We start from the raw sequence: 20,154 nt of genomic DNA on the forward strand, positions 1-20,154 counted from the left end.
CGCACTGACTGACAGTCTCATGCTCAAATTCCTTTGTGGTTGTTTTGTCAGGGAAGTGAACACATTGCACAAGGTCTCACGTGTCTGAGAGATATGGGTTCGTTGGGTGGGCGGGTACTTGACTTAACGGCGGGTTCTAAAGTTGAAGGTATTGGTCGTGTTTTGAGTTGCTAGTTAAATAGTGGGAATGGATTAAACAAACCGGGGGGGGGGGGGGGAACGTTAATCTTAACCAATGGTTTATGTCTTAACGTTTAAGCTATGATTGGATGAAAAATGTTCACTCCGGCCCTGATAAATTCTGCTTTACCTGAGATTTAATCCAGTTCTAATTCAAATAGGTTTGTAAATGTCGAGCATAAAATGGTAGAAGTTAAATAAAAGATGAGCTCTTCATGTTATAAACACTTGCTTTATTTCATAGCTTACGGTCTGGTTAGTACAATGTTAGCGGAAAAATCCGGAGTTTACAAAAAAAAATGACAGTATCCGGAACACGGTTGTATGGATACCCTTTACAAAAAGAAATCATATATACTGCCCTCCCGCGTAAATAAATAAAAGTAAGTGAAAATTGAAATACCGTGGGAACTAATAGCAAATATAGAAATGTCGTTCTCAGGTTTAATGGCCAAACTCTTGCCAGATGCTCGGAACCAGTTATTTTCCAGATGTGGGGAAGTGCTTAATGCCATGAAGAATAGCAGCGTGTGTGCAACATCTTGTGAATAACATAACTCCAGCAAAAATATTGCACTCTTTGGAGAATATAATATTTCCTTGCAAAGTATAAAGGAGAGTTATATAGCTATATGGTATTCCAACATTCAGTCACATGATCCGGGCCTTTTATCGATACAGGTCCGATGTACTGACCCCACCCCAGCCCCACCCATTAAACAGCCCCTTATGTTTCTGTAGCAGTTCTGTTACATAACTAAGGAAACAAATGGAACTCACATGGGGAAGTTGAGCTTAACAGCATCGTTGCGACATTGTAGAAAAATATAACTAGCTCTGAATAAAGATTGGTCTACTTGTAATATTGTACAGTTACTCGTTCTAAGGAAATCCAATTAAATTACTATTTCAGTATAGTTTCTTTGTACATTGTATCTCATTAATTTCAGAAAACCTCGGTTTGCAATCTGCATACTCATTCATTTAGTGCCAATCGAATGTCCTGCCAAGCAAGTGGAAGAATTTGCGGTTTGGTTCATTAAAGAATCCGTGCAATTTGTCGAGGACAGCGGAATCCACTTGCGGGTGTGTTCTCCCTTTGGATTCGTGTAGGCACCGCTCCCTCCCGCCATCTCGCAGGCAGTAAAATCCTTTCGTTTTGTTGAAGTAAAAATTGGACCTGTTAATCCGCGGCGAGAGCCTCAGGAATTTCTCCACTTTCTCCATTTCTGGAAAGGGGTCCCTGATCAGCTTGTCGCCGTCCACAATGTGGATCTGGCTGAGAGGGAAATATTTGAGCCAGTTTTGCATGTGGATGTAGTACAGACTGCGGTTGATGGCCTTGTAGTCAACATTGATCTGGCCGTCCCGGATGAGGAGCTGCTCCACCGACTGGAATGGTTTGTGTTTTTGCATCCTGTTGAATAAGACCTGAGTGTAGTCCGATATGACCCTCTCGGTGGGGTCCCGCAGTATTAAAAGGAGGCGGATGGTTTGGTTCATGTGGTAGATCCTTTCAGGCACTTTGTGTGAGGTGAAGTAGGCTGGCGTCTTCTCCACTGTGGTCTGGTGCGGGTAGGACAGGGGCATCTGGCGGCTGTACCACTGAAGCCCCTTCTCGTAGTTCCCTTCCCAGTCGAAGAAATGGATCTCGCTCTCCGCCGCCCGCACCTCCGGGTGCAGGTTCAGCATCTCCAGCAGAGCCCGGGTGCCACCTTTCCTCACCCCGATAATGATGGTGTGAGGGAGCCGCTGAATGGTGCCGTTCGGGAAGACGGTGGGCCGGAAGATGGGGCGGCTGGACAGGTTGTTCTGTAACAGGTAGCGCAGGGCGTGGGAGGGCAGCACACGGTGGAGATCCAAAGCCGGCCTGGAAGGCACAACCACCGGATGCAGCAGGAAGATGAAAAGTCCCAGGAACAATGTAGCCATAACGGAAGACTTCAGTCTGGATTTATTAAACCAGCGGAGGGAGTACGGACTGAACTCCACATGGAAATGCACAGAAACCCTTCGGAGTATGCTCAGGTTCTTCTGGCAGCTGCACTCACTGGAAAAAAAGCAAAGCAGAGTGTGTTTAGATGTGTCCAGCCATCACCAGAACTCATTTGTAACAGATCGTCTGCGGCCTGTAATCATTTTTCCCAAACAAAAGTAATATTTGTTTACACGTGTTTAAGTCCCTTAAAACCTATCAACTTAACATTATCCAAAACAGGCAATGTGACTCACAGTAAACCTACATTGTGACCTTCACTAGACAGGCGAATGGGAAAGTCCTGCATACCTGCCTTACAGGAGCAGGAGTAGGCCATTCAGCCCCTCGAGCCTGTCCCACCATTCACTGAGATCATGGGCGATCTGTGGTCTAACTCCATAGACCTGCCTTGGGCCCATATCCCTTGATATTTTTGTTAAACTTAAAATCTATCTATCTCAGATTAATAATCAACAACTGTCCTCGAATCAATTTCTGCTTGTGGGAGGGAGGCTTTTCGCAGTAAATTCATTGAAGCCTACTTGTGATAGTAAGTGACTATTATTATTAGAGTTCCAAACTTCTACCAGGCTTTGAGTGAAGAAGTGCTTCCAACCTCACTCCTGAACGGTCTGGCCCACATGTTTAAACTATGCCTCATAGTTTTAGAATCTCCATCAAGTGGAAAGTGCATCTTCAGTTCCCTGTCTTTTACTGATAATATCTTAATAACTTCGATCAGAGCACTTACAAAGAAAACGGGTCTGATACGAAGTACAGATTGCTGGAAATACATATTGCATCGACTCACTCCCGTGGAGGGGAAAGTCATACAAGTCATACGGCAAACGGGGCCTCGGGAGGTTCGATCCCTCCTGACAAGTGCAAAGTGGTGTGGCCCCTGTTCGGTACTGAAAGAGCCGCTGTTTCCTCCCAGATCACCCCACGCTCCCCTCCCATCTCAAATGTGTGAACATGTTTTGGCTAAAATAAATGATCCATGGATTGCTCGCTCATGGAACTGAATATCAACACTTCTCCAGAATATGTTCGTCTTGAATTTAACAGCTAATCTTGCTCAACCCTAAGACTCATTATCTGACAACCGACACTTTTGTTTTTTTAGTTTGGGGAAGGCGGATTTTGGGAACAGAAGCGACCGACATGAAAGATGTGCGAAGTAAATGTCTCTTTCTTTTGGCTTTAACAGAATTAATTTCTACTGAAAAGAACAACTGTTAAAAAAAAAACCCCATCCAGTGTGATAGCATTCCATTGTGCCTCTCAACCACATCCACACAACCCACTGCACTCCCACAGCAAAGCGCCCAGCAAAAGCTCCTTTGTATTTGCTCTCGATTCACACAAGTAAGGAGGTCAGTTTCCCCGATCACTGCATTTGTTTATATATTTTTGTCAATTCCCTTTTGTCGAGTGTAATTTTTATCCGGTGCGGGAGAACGACAGTGACGGATGAATGGGGTGTTCTGGTTGGCTTTTTTTGTTGTTGCAGCGGGTAACATTGTCTGAATACGGTGCGGTCTGCTGCCATCGCCACTCGTTAATCAGACCACAAGCGACCAATTCCCAACAGACCGAGGTCAACGCAAATGGGCTGCTGACCAACCCTTTCAGAGTCTTGCTAATCTGCATCTGTCTTCGGCGGGGCTGCAGTCGAGAGCCTCAGGGATGCATGGTGAGCCCGAATGCAGAATGCACACTGAAAACGCTCCACATCAGCGTCTGTGCGAGGCTGGGCCGGGTGGGACCTCAAAAGAGCAAGATAGTGTGGGGACGGCGACACACTGGCCGGCGGAATGCAGAGGAAGCAAAGCAAAGGCAGGAGTTGCAAATAGAAGTGTCTCTGACTGGGAACCAAGAGTCCGATCTGAAGAGTGACTTGCGATTGGATGAATGGTGACGGGTTGGGAGGGGGCGGTGGGGGGCTCTATGACAGAAACACATTTGACTGCAGCCACAGAGCGTTTGTTTTAAACATGGATTTTGGAACAGTAGAGCACAGCCATGTCAGAAAAAAATCAACACACTTCATTTTACCCAGTTACTTCCGAATGAAAGTGCAATGGCATCGACTGAAGAGTCTCAAAAGTAGAATTTCAATAAGTTGACTATGTCTCAGACTTTCTTTGTGTGCAGTTAAATGGGCGGATAGCAGGGGTTCCATCTCAATCAGCGCGAGTCTATCCTCAGATTAGGGGCTCGGTACAGCTCTTCAGAGATATCTAGCAATAGTCCTGGCAGTGTTGACTCTGATCTATTAAAGGGCACCGTCTTGTTCCCATCGCCATTTCACTGCCATTTCTGAGGTTGACGAGACCGAGGTGGCAGCTGATCCGTCTTCCCAACTCCACCGAGTGGTTTGAATGCTGCACAGTCTGACAGACTGAGAGCGGAATCAGCCCCGGCAGCTCCATCAGTCCGCAACAACCACAAGTCCGTAACAACAGAACCCGCGACAATTGGGCAACCTTACCCAAACACAATGGAGACTGGCTGGTTTGCAAATCTCGCTGCTGGAATAGCATTTCAGGCGAACTTGTGAGATCAGGTGCTGAGGAACTTCAAGCCACAAGAAGGAAACAAGGAGGAAGCGCAGGGGGTTTATTTTTAAACTGATCAAGGCAAGTTACCCCGGCCTCAAATGGTGGGGGGTATCTCGCATCAAGCCGAATGTAAGTAGCTTAAGGTTTAATATCCTGCCCAAACTCCTCTTTAAAACCTCCGCACTGCTGCCTCACAGCGCCACGGATCCGGGTTCGTTTCTTCTGGGTCTGGTTGCTCCGGTGCTCCGGCTTCCTCCCACACTCCAAAGATGTGCAGGTTAGGCAGATTGGCCATGCTAAATTGTCCCTTAGTGTCCTGGAATGTGCAGGTTAGGTGGTTACGGGGATAGGGCGAGGGAGTGGGCCTAGGTCGGGTGCTCTTTCAGGGGGGTGGGTGCTGACTCGAGGGGCCAAATGGCCTCCTTCTGCACTGTAGTGATTCTATGATCCTATGAATCTGACACTAATGCGGCTCAGAAGACTCAGTGAGTGCAGAAATCCTCGACGGATTGATCAGTCGCAAGGACTGCAAATAACACAGCTAGCTGCCCAGTTGAAAGACACGATTCCTAAAATGTAAACACGGTGTTCGAAACTTTCAACACGAGACACCTTTAAATCAGCGACTTCTGAGGAAGAGGGCGGCAGGCGACTCAATAAACTGCTCTTTTTGTGGCGAGCGCACTTGGCGAGTATTTACAGCGTTTTCTGTTCGTTGTTTAACACCACTACTTCAATAACCTGCGGGTAGCCGCGGGTTCCGTCCCTGCAGAAATATTACTGCAGACTGCAAATGGTTAAAAAAAAAGAATCGATAAGATCGCAATTAATCAGAAACAAAGTGGGGGCACTGCATTTTCGGTTCCAAAGTTTGACGCTGCACTGTTTACAAGTCGCATCCAAAAGCGCAAAATAACATTTAAAAAAACATACACATAGCAAATTGCAAGTAACCCAGCAACATGTTCCACTTTGCAAAGCGAGACAAAGGCATTTTGCTGCTTTTCTGAGGTCAAATTATGTAAAGTCTTAAAAAAAACAGTTAAAAAACCACACGAGAAAAGAACATGTTCCAACGTTACCTGTGACACAAGTCTGCTTTACAAGCCACGGTTCAAGAGCGAGTCTCGCATAACAGCGAGCGGTGAGTCCTTGTTCGGTTGCTGTTCTTCCCCGCAAAGGTGATGTCAAAATCAAATCGACTGTTGATTAGATTTCTCTCTGTCTCTCCCTCTCTCTGAGGAATGGAGCTAAGCGATCACTTTCAGTCTCTCTCACACACACACAGACACACAGCTGGAACATACTCTGGAGCCGCTCGCTGGAGAGACAGCCCGGGATCTGGCTGCATATAAGTCAAGACTGACAGCAGCGCCAGTGGCCAATATGCGCCTCGCAGCCTGGGTTAGACCCGCCCGCTGACACTCCCCTTTGCGTTGACGAAGGTGCCTCCGGCGCAGCCCCACCCCTGACTCAACCACCATCCGCTCTTGTTCCTTGTTGTTCTGCCAAGCGACTTCCTGCAAATGTACCTAATCCCCATTTCCAGATAAATGAGTAAAGGTGGACAGGCGGAATCCGAGCTTGTTTTGTTGTTGTTGTGGTGATGGCGCTTTGTCGGATTCACGCACTGGAGACAGAGCCCCAAGCCGGCACTGTTCCTTGGCAGTTTCATTTGCTGCAGCTAAGAGCGCGGTCGGACCGCACAGTTATTCCATTTTGCAAAGTATCGGGATGTAACTTTATTTTTTTACATATATAAAAAGAGCGATTACGATTTCACTCTCTCTGCTTTCCTGAAAAGTAAGACTTGGGAGCATAGTGCCAGAGGTTGTTGGTCACCTCACTGCTCATCCAGATATCCGCCTCGACCTGTGAGGGATTGGACATTTCCATTCTGGGACGGCATCGCACTTCAGTCCCCCGCTGTCTGCTCACATCAGCATTCCCCGTTAGAGGTCAACTGTACAAGGGTCAGAAAACAGGGCCTCGGTTGCGTGTCAACTTTCTGAGAGCAGGTATGCAGAGGGCAATCATTAAAACCCATCCCAGTGATTGAATGTCTGCAGGCATGAATGATACTTTGTGGCCGAGGCAAGGCCGTTTAGGCAAAACATAAGCTGACTTTGACTCCAGAGTTAAGCTACGCCCGCACTTCTGAATTAGGAGCAGCAATATGCTATTCGGCCCCTCGAAGCAGCTCTGCTTTGCAATAAGGTCATGCTTGATCTGATTGTACCTTCAACCCCACATTTCTCACCTACCCCCGATAACCTTTCACCTCCTACTTCATCAAGAATCTATCTACCTCTGCCTAAAACATTCAAAGTTTCTGATGTTTTGGGACAGAGTTCCATAGACACACAACCCCCTGAGAGAAACTATTCTCCTAATCTCCACCCCCTTATCCCTTATTTTTAAACAGTGACCCCTAGATTCTCCCACAAGCGAAAACACCTTCTCTGCACCCACCCTGTCAATACCCCTCATGATCTTAAAGTTTTCAATCAAGTCACCTTTTACTCTTCTAAACTCTAGTGGATACAAACCTAATCTGTCCGACCCATGGGTGGCACGGTGGGATAGTGGTTAGAACTGCTACTTCACAGCTCCAGGGACTGGGGTTCAATTCCAACCTCAGGTGACTGTTTAGTTTGCACTTTCTCACCATGTCTGCGTGGGTTTCCTCCCACAGTTGAAAGATGTGCAGGATAAGTGGGCTGATCATGGTAAATTATCATAGAATTTACAGTGCAGAAGGAGGCCATTCGGCCCATCGAGTCTGCACCGGCTCTTGGAAAGAGCATCCTACTCAAGGTCAACACCGCCACCCTATCCCCATAACCCAGTAACCCCACCCAACACTAAGGGCAATTTTGGACACAAAGGGCAATTTATCATGGCCAATCCACCTAACCTGCACATCTTTGGACTGTGGGAGGAAACCGGAGCACCCGGAGGAAACCCACGTACACACGGGGAGGATGTGCAGACTCCGCACAGACAGTGACCCAAGCCAGAATCGAACCTGGGACCCTGGAGCTGTGAAGCAATTGTGCTATCCACAAGGCTACCGTGCTGCCCCTAATTACCCCTTTGTGCCGAAAGGTTAGATGGGGCTACAGGGATAGGGTGTGGGATTGGGCCGAGGTAGGATGCTCTTTCGGGAGGTCGGTACAGACCCATTGGGCCAAATGGCCTCCTTCTGCACTATAAAGATTCTATGATTCTAACTGTTCCTCATAAGACAACCCGGTCATTGCTGTTATTAGTCTAGTAAAACTTCTCTGAACTGTTTCTAATGCATTTACATCTTTCCTTAAATAAGGAGACCAATACTGTGCACAGAACGCCAGGTGTGGTCTCACCAGTGTCCTGCACAGCTGAAGCACACCTCCCTACTAATCAAACACCATAACAATAAATTCTAACTTTTTATGGGCTTTCCTAATTAGTTACAGTACCTGTTTACCAACCTTTTGTGTGAACCCCTCCCCTCCCCGGTTGTAAATGATCTCATGTAATTTAGGTTTGGCAATGGATAAAGTGTATCTCCTAAGAGATGTGAATCCAGTTTTATGAAGTTCTGAAACAGTCCATTCAATCTCTAGGCATTTTACCAACTATGGGTAGAGATTTTGTTGTTATGAGTAACAGATGCTCCCATCCATTTAGCCCAGCATGAACACAGTAGCTTGAAGGGGACACGTGGTCTGCACATCATGGAATCACAAATATGCAAGGCTGAACAGAATCTATTTTGCTGTCAGGTGCTGTACTTGATATCATTCTGGTCTTTTTGGCTATACCTCACAAAAGAACGCGAGCAGGAGGCAACAATTTGGTCCTTTCAGCCTGTTGTACCATTCAATAAAATGATGGTCAATCATCTACCTCAACTCCATCGTCCTGCCACTATCCCAATATCCCTTAATTCTCTTTGTTTCCACAAAATCTCTCACGAATATTCTCAATTACTGAGCATCCACAGATCTCTGGGTTGGAGAATTCCAAATATTCACAACCCTTTGAATCAAGAAATGTCTCCACCTCTTAGTAATACATGATGTGGAGATGCCGGCATTGGACTGGAGTGAGCATAGTAAGAAGTCTTACAACACCAGGTTAAAGTCCAACAGGTTTGTTTCGAATCACTAGCTTTCGGAGCACTGCTCCTTCCTCAGGTGAATGAAGAGGTATGTTCCAGAAACATATATATAGACAAAGTCAAAGAGGCAAGATAATGCTTTGAATGCAAGCATTTGCTTGGGTCACTGTCTGTGCGGAGTCTGCACATCCTCCCCGTGTGTGCGTGGGTTTCCTCCGGGTGCTCCGGTTTCCTCCCACAGTCCAAAGATGTGCAGGTTAGGTGGATTGGCCATGATAAATTGCCCTTAGTGTCCAAAATTGCCCTTAGTGCTGGGTGGGGTTACTGGGTTATGGGGATGGGGTGGAGGTGTTGACCTTGGGTATGGTGCTCTGTCCAAGAGCCGGTGCAGACTCGATGAGCTGAATGGCCTCCTTCTGCACTGTAAATTCTATGATTTCAGCGAAATCACATCTAATTTTCCTAAACTCAGCTGAATAAATGTCCAGTCGACTAAATGTCTCGACATAGGACAACTTTCTCCTCCCAGGAATTAGTCTGGTGAACTATTTTTGCACTTCTTCCATGGAAGTATGTATTTCCTTCAGTAAGGTGGCATGTTAGAGCTTCTGGTCATAGAGCAGAAATACAGTATAACAAAACGCAATGATGCCCATAATGTTTGTAACCGCAAATGTTAGAGAGTAAACCTGAAAAATTACTTTTAGGATTGATCTCTGCATAGCCATGTTATGAAGGGATTTATTTGGAGGTGTTAGGAACTGCTTTTATATTGTACTATGTGCTGTGCAGTGATCACCAACTCCCATGCAATGGTCTTATACCATCAGCAGAAACACAAAATTAAAATGGTTTGAGTGCCAAGACACTGGCCAGTAAGTTGCAATTGAAATGGACTGCTGCTGTTTTGTGAGATCTGCACAAGAATCAGCAGCACTGGCAGAATACTGGAGCAATATATAAGCAGATGGGAACCACAAAGTGATGTTCCCATCATTCATACCATTAAGAAGAGATCACCCAGGGATTATTGTATGGGATAAGCACACCAGTGGCTGTGATTTCGAATCCCATCATTATAAATTGTGAAACTGAATTCAAGAAACCTGAAAATTTGTAGCTTATTGCCAGAAAATACGCATTAAAAAATCAAACTGTTTCACTTCAGGGAAGGAACACTGACATTCCTACCTGGTCTGGCCTATATGTGGCTCAATATTGGCTTGCCAATGTTGCTGACATTGCAAGATCAAAAAAAATTCCAGCGTTGATATTAAAGCCTTGACATAATTTCAGGATTTATATCTGTCAGTGATCATCAGTGTGAGAGATGTCAGTATTATTTTCCATTTTACGCCCTTTCATCAAGCCCTTTGTTCAATGGGTTAACGTAATATCTTCACCAATGAATCTAAGTTTTAATATAAATCACACAGGTCAGATGAAAACCTCTTATGTCCATTGGAACATTATAACTGAAGTCATGTATAACTGGAATGAGTTTTTGATAGTCTTAACTTGGTTTCTAATGGGAGCAGACTCATGGTTAAATACTTCCTATCTTTTACTACAAATTGGCCCCATTAACAATGCTATTTGCACAAAGTCATATGGAATGCTAGTGTGGGAAACAGGAAACATTCACACTGATGTAGCAGAAAGCTGTTGCTCTGAGATTTTTACTGAGGCAGACTTTGGGAAGATTTCTGCCATGGCTTGCACGTACTGAAAGCGCAGATCCATTTATCAAAAATAATTTCTTTTTGCAAAATGGCACATGATAAAAAATCTTTCTTTTTTTAGGCCTGTGCTATAGTTGATTTAGGATTGACTGAGGGACAGAAGTTGAAGAATGGTCTAACTCCCAGTAATGAGAACAGACCTAAAGGAGAACAGTGTCACCAAAAAGATTAGTGTCAATCTGCAGAGAGTTACAATGAAATGAATTCTTGTAATTCCAAGTGCAATATTTCAGCATGGATGTTTCCACACATCTACTGAATGGAGCATTGCAGTAGTTAATGTTATTCAATAAAACCACCTTTGGTGGAGGGAGAGGGTGTTTTCCAGCAGCAACTGGTCAGATTTAGTTCCTTAGTTAAAATGTAATATTGCAGAGCAGGGTGAGCTTTCCTGCACATCTAGCAATGACTTAGCGCTTGATGCTGCCATAATCAAAATATGTGCTATCCCTCAGCACTAATATCCTTGACCTTGATGAGACCAGACATGGCAGTGAAATATTAAAAGTACTGATTTAGAGTCAAATTTGAGTTAAATGGGTGACAAAGGGTATAATTTCTCCCTTTGGTTAAAATGATGTCAAATCTAAGATTCATTCTTTGTATTCACTACCACCTCCTGCCCTTAGATGAGACACACTAGCTTTTATTTCCCAGGGATGGACTGTACATTATAATTCAATAAACCCATATAGATACTGTCACTATGATTGATCCTTTTGTTATAGCATAATTAGAATGTGACAGAAAAGTAGATGTCCATCTCATGTTGGGTTTGGGGTGTGGGAGGGATAAAATAGAATAAGGATGTTTTCCTAAACTGCACATTACTTATAAGAAGTAATGCTTGCAGAAGGATAAGATCCGTCAATGGCAGTCATCAGTTCCCTTTCAGAAGTATTGTATAGCAACAACCAGCATGCAATCCACACAATGCCTCCAGCTGTAATATAATACAGATGGTGGCATGTTATGGAACACCATAAAGTGAGAGGCAGAAAACAGGAGTTCATGTTTGTGATTCTTTACATGAGCAGTTTCTGCTGCATCATGACAGAAGGCACTGAGCAGCTCGGAAGGGCAATTGGGAGGCCAACAGTAAGGATATTCATGCCCGTCCAATGCAAGCCAACATGAGGTCTGCTCTGGGGATTAGTCTGCTGCTCACTCTCTGGGCAATAAAGTGGTTCCTCTCAGGGAACATTGTAAAATGTGGCACGGTGACACATTGCTGCCTCACATGGCCAGGGTTCCGGGTTCAATTCCGGCCTGTGTGACAGGGTGGAGTTTGCACTTTCTTCCCGCATCTGCGTGGGTTTCTTCCGGCTGCTCTGGTTTCCTCCCACAGTCCAAAGATGTGCGGGTTAGGTGGATTGGCTATGCTAAATTGCCTCTTAGTGTTCCAAAAAGGCACAGATTAGGTTAGGGGGATGTGACGATGGGTGGAGGAGTTAGCTTGGATAGAATACTTTTTCAGAGGGTTGGTGCAGACTTGATGGGTTGAATGGCCTCCTTCTACACTGTAGAACCTCTAAGATTCTATGCAAATGTTTTAAAGTGCTTTACAGGAGCATTATAAAACAAAATCTGACACAGAACATAAGAACTAGGAGCAGGAGTAGGCCATCTGGCCCCTCGAGCCTGCTCCACCATTCAATGAGATCATGGCTGATCTTTTGTGGACTCGGCTCCACTTTCCGGCCCGAACACCATAACCCTTAATCCTTTTATTCTTCAAAAAACTATCTATCTTTATCTTAAAAACATTTAATGAAGGAGCCTCTACTGCTTCACTGGGCAAGGAATTCCATAGATTCACAACCCTTTGGGTGAAGAAGTTCCTCCTAAACTCAGTCCTAAATCTACTTCCCCTTATTTTGAGGCTATGCCCCCCTAGTTCTGCTTTCACCCACCAGTGGAAACAACCTGCCCACAACTATCCTATCTATTCCCTTCATAATTTTATATGTTTCTATAAGATCCCCCCTCATCCTTCTAAATTCCAACGAGTACAGTCCCAGTCTACTCAACCTCTCCTCATAATCCAACCCCTTTAACTCTGGGATTAACCTAGTGAGTCTCCTCTGCACACCCTCCAGTGCCAGTACGTCCTTTCTCAAGTAAGGAGACCAAAACTGAACACAATACTCCAGGTGTGGCCTCACTAACACCTTATACAATTGCAGCATAACCTCCCTAGCCTTCAACTCCATCCCTCTAGCAATGAAGGACTAAATTCCATTTGCCTTCTTAATCACCTGTTGCACCTGTAAACCAACTTTTCTCGACTCATGCACTAGCACACCCAGGTCTCTCTGCACAGCAGCATGTTTTAATATTTTATCATTTAAATAATAATCCCTTTTGCTGTTATTCCTACCAAAATGGATTACCTCACATTTGTCAACATTGTATTCCAAATGCCAGACCCTAGCCCATTCACTTAGCCTATCCAAATCCCTCTGCAGACTTTCAGTATCCTCTGCACTTTTTGCTTTACCACTTATCTTAGTGTCGTCTGCAAACTTGGGCACATTGCCCTTGGTCCCCAACTCCAAATCATCTATGTAAATTGTGAACAGTTGTGGGCCCAACACTGATCCCTGAGGGACACCACTAGCTACTGATTGCCAACCAGAGAAACCCCCATTAATCCCCACTCTTTGCTTTCTATTAATTAACCAATCCTCTATCCATGCTACTACTTTCCCCTTAATGCCATGCATCTAAGCCACAGAAGGAGAAATTAGAGCAGAATACCAAAAACTCAGTGATAGAGGTAGGTTTCAAACAGCATCTTAAAGGAGGAAAGGGACTTACAAAGCAGAGAGATGTATGCCGTAACATCCAGGGGATGGGACCTTGGCAACTGAAGGACCAACCACCAGTTGTAGAGTGACTAAAATTAGGAATGTTTAAAGGGCCAGAGTTGGAGGAGTGCAGATATCATGGAAAGTTGTCGGGCTGGAGAAAGTTAGAGATAAAGAGGAGGCAGGATAAAGTGGGATTTAAAAATGAGGATTAGAATTCTAAAATTAACTGGGAACCAATGCAATCAGCAAGCACAGGCATGATGGGTGAATGGGACTTGGTGAAAGTTAAGATATAGGCAGCAGAGTTTTGGATGACCTCAAGTTTATGGAGGACAGAGTGTGGGAAACTAGTCAGGAGCATGCTAGAATGCTCAAGTCTGGAAGTAATAAAGACATGGGTGAGGATTCCAACAGTAGATGAACTGAATCGGGACTGAGTTGGACAATGTTACAGAAACAGGTGATCTTTGTGCCTTCATGGATATGTGGTCTGAATCTAAAACGGGGTCAAATATGACAGAAATGTTGTAAATCGTCTGCATCAGCCTGAGACAGTGGCCAGGGGGAAGCAATGCCAGTGGCTCAGACAAGAGGCTGTCGTCAACAGCCTACATGTGGAAACTGACCCCTTTTTTGGATGATGTAAATGAGGGACAACATGTAGATGAAATAGGAGGGGACCAAGGATGGATAAACACATATGTTAAATAGGAATTTAAATACAACATATTATGCTACAACTTTAAAGTCTTATAGAATAAATCTTCCCTCCTCTGTATCCTCTCTGATATCGCAGAAGCATATTATAGTAATACCATCTAATTAATACATAAACTACTGTTAAGATACTGTTGTAAAACCCTTTTTGTCTGTCCTGCGTTCTCCTTTTTGTCCCTACCCTGCTGCCTGTCTTCTGATCTGCTGCTACAAAGATGCTACACCATCTGGGATTTCTGTTTAAACTACAGATTGTAGGCAGAGTTGGAACAAACCCCTTTTGTGATGGACCAAGCCAAGACACCCCCTTTAGGTTCTGTTGCTGAACCGATGATGATGATTCGATAGATTTGGTAAGCAGCCAATCAGAAATGCAGCCTTTTCCATTGAGGCCTGTGATTGGTGGGGCCAGACAGAAAGTTCCAGAAGAGACGCGGATTTTGTAAAGAGTGCCATATGTTTTGGGATGTGTGCTGATCCAGGCATGAAGCAGCTTAAATCTCTCTCTCTCTCTACCTGTTGGGGATTGAAGAGTTTTCTACAACCCACAAGTTTCTGATTGGATACATGGGGCGAAATTCTCCATTATCGGCGGAAAATCGGCCGATCGGCGCAAAAAACGGCGCAAATCCCACTTGCGTCACGTCATAAAAATGGGCCGATAGTCTCCGGCCCGAAATGGGCTAGCAGCGACGTAACGGGATCCGCGCTTGCGCAGTGGTTCACGCCGTGCAGCGTCATACGCGCTGCACGGCGTGACAGCTCATAAGGCCGCGCAGCTCCCCCCCACCCGACCGGAACAGCCGACCGCAACACCCGACTGGATGGCTGGCCGTCGCTCAGCCCCGAGGTTCGAGTCACGCGATGTGGAGGCGCTCCTGGACACGGTGGAGCAGAGGAGGGACGCCCTGTATCCCGGGCACGGCCGCAGAGTTGCCCCACGCCACAGCCGGCGTCTGTGGAGGGAAGTGGCAGAGGCCGTCACCGCTGTGGCCCTGACACCACGGACAGGCACCCAGTGCCACAAGAAGGTGAACGACCTCGTCAGAGCAGGCAGGGTGAGCCCCCCCATATCCCCCTCCCCCATATCCCCCCTCCCCCATATCCCCCCTCCCCCATATCCCCCCTCCCCCATATTCCCCCTCCCCCATATCCCCCCTCCCCATATCCCCCCTCCCCATATCCCCCCCTCCCCCATATCCCCCCTCCCCCATATCCCCCCTCCCCCATATCCCCCCTCCCCATATCCCCCCTCCCCATATCCCCCTCCCCATAATCCCCCCCCTCCCCCATATCCCCCCCTCCCCCATATCCCCCCTCCCCCATATCCCCAAGTGAATCCAGCCCTAACCTTAATCTCTGCAATGCACGCGCAACCGATGGCGTGCATTCATATACCTGCCTAACACTGTTGCCTTTTACCCCTGCCACCACCCCCCCCCCCACAGGAGAAGCGCGCACACAACAATAGGGAGCATGTGAGGACTGGAGGAGGGCCCGCTGATGAGAGGCCACTGACCGTACACGAGGAAAGGGCCCTGGAACTGGCTGGCGGACCTGAGGACCGGGAGGTTGCTGATGCAGATGTCGGGGGCCCACGAGCAAGTGAGCCATCAACAGCCCGTCCCCATATCCCCCCTCCCCTATATCCCCCTCCCCCGTATCACCTGATCACTGCCTGATGTCTAACCATGCATGCTTCATTGTGTATCGCAGGACCAAACGTCCAGGCACCCATCCCCGCAGATGCACACCGCCCGCAGGATGCCCCTCGGAGACCACAGGAGACGGAGAGACCCGCACCCTCCAGCATGCGACGCCCGCAGGATGCGCCTCGGAGACCACGGGAGACGGAGAGACCCGGACCCTCCAGCATGCGACGCCCGCAGGATGCCCCTCGCACACCACGGGAGACGGAGAGACCCGGACCCTCCTTCATGCGACGCCCGCAGGATGCCCCTCGCACACCACGGGAGACGGAGAGACCCGGACCCTCCAGCATGCGACGCCCGCAGGATGCCCCTCGCACACCACGGGAGACGGAGAGACCCGGACCCTCCAGCATGCGACGCCCGCAGGATGCCCCTCGCACACCACGGGAGACGGAGAGACCCGGACCCTCCAGCATGCGACGCCCGCAGGATGCCCCTCGCACACCACGGGAGACGGAGAGACCTGGAGCAACAGGGAGACGACACCCCCGTCACGTGCGGGAGCGACCACCCAGCGATGAGGGGGGCAGCCACAGGCCCCCGTCACATCCGAGCCAGGACACCACTACCCAGGACAGCCCTACCCGGGACACCACTATCCAGGACACCCCTACCCGGGACACCACTACCCAGGACACCCCTACCCGGGACAACACTACCCAGGACACCCCTACCCGGGACAGCACTACCCGGGACAGCACTACCCGGGACAGCACTACCCAGGACACCCCTACCCGGGACAGCACTACCCAGGACACCCCTACCCGGGAAGACGAAATACCGGACAGTGACTCAGAGTGGATGGGTGGAGACGAACCCCCACCCCAAAGTGCCATGGAGTCAGAGTGGGACGAAGAGCACGACACAACGCCACTGCTGTCACCAACACCCTCCACCATCGCAGAAACACTCGCCACGGTTGGGGACTTTAGTGATGAGGCGTCTGGTACACTCACTGGTGCGCACAACACAGCCGTCCCGGTACAGCAGGTGGAGGTAGGAGCAGCAGAGGGACCGGGCGGTCGGAGGGCAGGCCAGCCCAAGCGAACATCTGCCGCCCAGATGGATCCCGGGTTCCTGCAGTTACCACACCCACACATAGATCCGATGCAACCACCGACACGGAGACGAGTGAATAGGGTGACGGGTGGCTTGCGGCGGCTGCGGTCGCAGGTGGAGGAGTCCACCCGCATCCAGGAGCTGGGAGTGGTCCCGGTCATGCGTGCCACACAGGCTGACACCGCACGGGTGGCGTCCGCGGTGGAGGCAATGGGTGCCAGGGTGTCAGACGTGGGGAACAGTTTGCGAGGCCTGGGGTCTTCCGTGCAGGCGGCGTCTGTGGCCCAGGAAATGGCTGCCCTCTCACAGGAGGCCATGAGCCAGTGCCAGCGCCAGATGGCAGAGGCGCTCAACGCCACAGCCCAGTCTCAGCAGGCCATGGCCCAGTCTCAGCAGGCCATAGCCCAGTCTCTGCAGGCCATGGCACAGTCTCTGCAGGCCATGGGCCAGTCTCTGCAGGCCATGGCCCAGTCTCAGCAGGCCATCGCTGAGGGCATCGGCGCCAGTGGCCATGTGCGAGCCGGCGTCGCACTGTCACAGACAGGGTTTGACAACCCCCTAGGCTCCATGGCTGCAAACCTGCAGACCCCTGTCGATACCAGCACGGGCCTCCAGGACTGGCAGCGCCAGATGTCGGGGGCGCGTCGGATGGCCAGTCCGTTCGCATCCCCCACCCATGTAGAGGCCTGGGGGCCATCGGGCACCCCGAGGGAGGAGGAGGTGGTGTGGTCCGTCCCGGCTCCCTCTGTAGGGGAGGTCCCGGTACACCGCGACACCTCGGACTCCCCCCCCCTTCCGTCCCAGGTGCATTGGGTGGGCAACGGGCAGGACAGGCTGGCAGCTCGCCATCCCAGTCGCCCGGGCCGCAGCCTGGCCCATCTAGGCCAGGACGCCCCAGGAAACGGCCGCCAAAGGGATCCAGTGTCAGAGGGCAGGAATCACAGGAGTCCACCTCCAGTTCTGCTGTACTGTCTGGGGAACCACGTAGACGTAGTCAAAGGGCCCGTAAGGCCAAACAATTAGACACTGAGTAAGCTGGCACGGGTGCAGGGCACAGATGAGTTTTAGGGGCTAGGGCACGTGCATGAACTCCTTTGGTTATTAAAGTCAATGTTACACCTACCGAAGCTGCCTTTGTGCTCTGTCCAAAGTGTGCGGGCGTGTCATGTACGTTGAGCGCAAGTGTGTGTGTGACGGGTGGTCTTACCTCAGCCCCAGGTGAGTCTGCCCCCTTCCCCCTGGGCCGCCATCAACATCCCCCGGGCAGAGGACGGGACCGTGCGCTGCAGTGTCACAGCCGCATGCAGGGATGGTCCGGGTGGATGGTGGTACTGTGGCCATGGGTCAGACATAGTCCAACGATGTAGAGCCAGGAGCTCATCGGAGGCGGGTTGTCATCATCCTCCATGGTCTGCGATAGACACGCGTCCACCCGCAACTGGGTGAGCCCGGCCCGTTGTGCCGCCGGTGGATCGGCAATTGGGGGGGGGTGGTGTGCATGCGGGTGGGGTGTGTGGGGTTGGGGAGGGGGGTGAGGGTGCTGGGTGGGTGGATGGGTGGGGGGGTGTGGGTGGTCGGCTGTTGCCATGGTGTGCGGTCTGTGGCCATACTACCCGATTCCCACGCCCATCTAGTCAGTGAAGCGGGCGTCTATCAGTCTGTCCCGTGCCCGCTGGGCCAGCCGGTAACGGTGGACAGCCACCCGCCTGTGTCTACCCCGTCTGCCCTGACCATTGCCCCCATCCCCCTCATCTGGGGAGGACTGCGCCTCTTCCTGCTGCTCCTCCACTCCGCCCTCCTCTGCCTGCGGCACATCGCCCCTCTGCTGGGCTATGTTGTGCAGGACGCAGCACACCACAATGATGCGGCCGACCCTATCTGACCGATACTGGAGGGCGCCCCCAGAGAGGTCCAGGCACCTGAAACGCATCTTCAGCACGCCAAAGCACCTCTCGATCACTCCCCTTGTCGCTACATGGGCATCATTGTAGCGGTTCTCCGCCTCATTGCGTGGCCTCCGTATAGGCGTCATCAGCCACGATCGCAATGGGTAGCCCCTGTCGCCCAGCAACCAGCCCCTCAGCCGGGGATGGCGTCCATCGTACCTGCCGGGGATGGATGACCGCGACAACACGAATGAGTCGTGTACACTGCCTGGGTGACGGGCGCAGACGTGCAGGATCATCATGCGGTGGTCGCAGACCACCTGTACGTTGATCGAATAGGTCCCCTTCCTATTAGTTAACACGGCCCTGTTCTCTGCAGGTGGCCGCACCACGGCGTGCATCCCATCGATCGCGCCCTGGACCATGGGGAACCCGGCAACGGCAGAGAAGCCCACGGCCCGGGCATCTTGGCTGGCCCGGTCCACGGGGAAGCGGATGTAGCGGTGCGCCATGGCATAAAGGGCATCTGTCACTGCCCGGATGCACCGATGCACCGATGTCTGCGATATGCCGGACAGGTCCCCACTCGGTGCCTGGAATGACCCCGTTGCATAAAAGTTCAGGGCCACCGTAACCTTGACGGACACGGGGAGAGGGTGTCCCCGCCAGTGCCACGCGGTGACAGGTGTGCCAGCAGGTGGCAGATGTGTGCCACGGTTTCCCGGCTCATCCGGAGTCTCCTCCTGCATTCCCGGTCTGTGAGGTCCTGGTATGACTGCCGGGGCCGGTACACACGGGGCGCCCTCGGGTGCCTCCGTTGCCGTAGGGCCACGACGTCCTCCTCCCCCTCCTCGTCCTGTCGTTCAGGTGTCCCTCCAGCCTGGGCGGCTGCCGCCTGCCCCTCTGCGGCAGCCTGCGCCGCCTCTCTGGCACGCTCCTCCTCCTCCTCCTCATCCAGGGCAACATAGACATGAGCGGCTGCCACCACGGCGGCCAACATCGCTGGATGGTCTGAAAACATGACGGCCTGGTGGGGGGGAGGGGAACGACGACATGTCATCATTGCCCATATCCCCTCCTCCCCCCAGCCAGGTGGCATGGACCGCATGGGTCCAACTGTTGGAGGCTGGCACCTAGCCAGGTGGACCAACTCATTTGCCCCCCCATCACCCACCCGGCACGGACCCCCTCCCCAACCTCCACCCCGGCACGGACCCCCCCCAACCTCCACCCCAGCACGGACCCCCCCCCAACCTTAATCCCGGCACGGACCCCCTCCCCAACCTCCAACCCGGCACGGACCCCCCCCCCAACCTCCACCCCGGCACGGACCCCCTCCCCAACCTCCACCCCGGCACGGACACCCCCCCAACCTCCACCCCGGCACGGACCCCC

The 20,154-nt window shown here is 50.3% G+C and overlaps 1 protein-coding gene and 1 long non-coding RNA gene across 4 annotated transcripts in view; one reads left to right on the plus strand and one right to left on the minus strand.

The window, feature by feature from the left end:
* Nucleotides 1-392: 392 nt before the first annotated feature.
* Nucleotides 393-6,068, minus strand: LOC140408749 (heparan sulfate glucosamine 3-O-sulfotransferase 1-like). 2 transcript variants are annotated; one of them, XM_072496383.1, is made up of 2 exons: nt 5,805-6,068; nt 393-2,230 (listed from the first exon to the last, which is right to left on the minus strand). In XM_072496383.1, exon 2 carries the CDS (start codon nt 2,110-2,112, stop codon nt 1,165-1,167), a length of 948 nt encoding a protein of 315 aa, XP_072352484.1. In that variant the 5' UTR covers nt 2,113-2,230; nt 5,805-6,068; the 3' UTR covers nt 393-1,164. The 2 variants fall into 2 exon arrangements, with proteins under 2 accessions (XP_072352484.1, XP_072352483.1); XM_072496382.1 differs by lacking the exon at nt 5,805-6,068 and adding an exon at nt 3,786-4,265.
* The window catches only part of LOC140408750 (uncharacterized), a 55,785-nt gene continuing 39,905 nt past the window's right edge, over nt 4,275-20,154 (plus strand). The window contains exon 1 of one of the 2 annotated variants that reach the window (XR_011940189.1): nt 4,275-4,851. This is a non-coding gene — a long non-coding RNA (uncharacterized lncRNA). Of the gene's footprint in view, nt 4,852-6,083; nt 6,741-20,154 lie in introns of those variants that run through there. The other variant, XR_011940188.1, reaches the window with a different exon arrangement.

The sequence above is a fragment of the Scyliorhinus torazame genome, chromosome 3 (assembly GCF_047496885.1).
Source record: "Scyliorhinus torazame isolate Kashiwa2021f chromosome 3, sScyTor2.1, whole genome shotgun sequence".
NCBI classification, from domain to species: Eukaryota; Metazoa; Chordata; class Chondrichthyes; order Carcharhiniformes; family Scyliorhinidae; genus Scyliorhinus; species Scyliorhinus torazame.

Coding starts and splice junctions, on each gene's coding strand:
- LOC140408749 (XM_072496382.1), bottom strand. CDS start 3,811: ATGCAGATTAGCAAGACTCTGAAAGG. Junction 2,231..3,785: donor ATTAGCAAGACTCTGAAAGG/GTTGGTCAGCAG, acceptor CTTTTTTTCCAG/TGAGTGCAGCTGCCAGAAGA.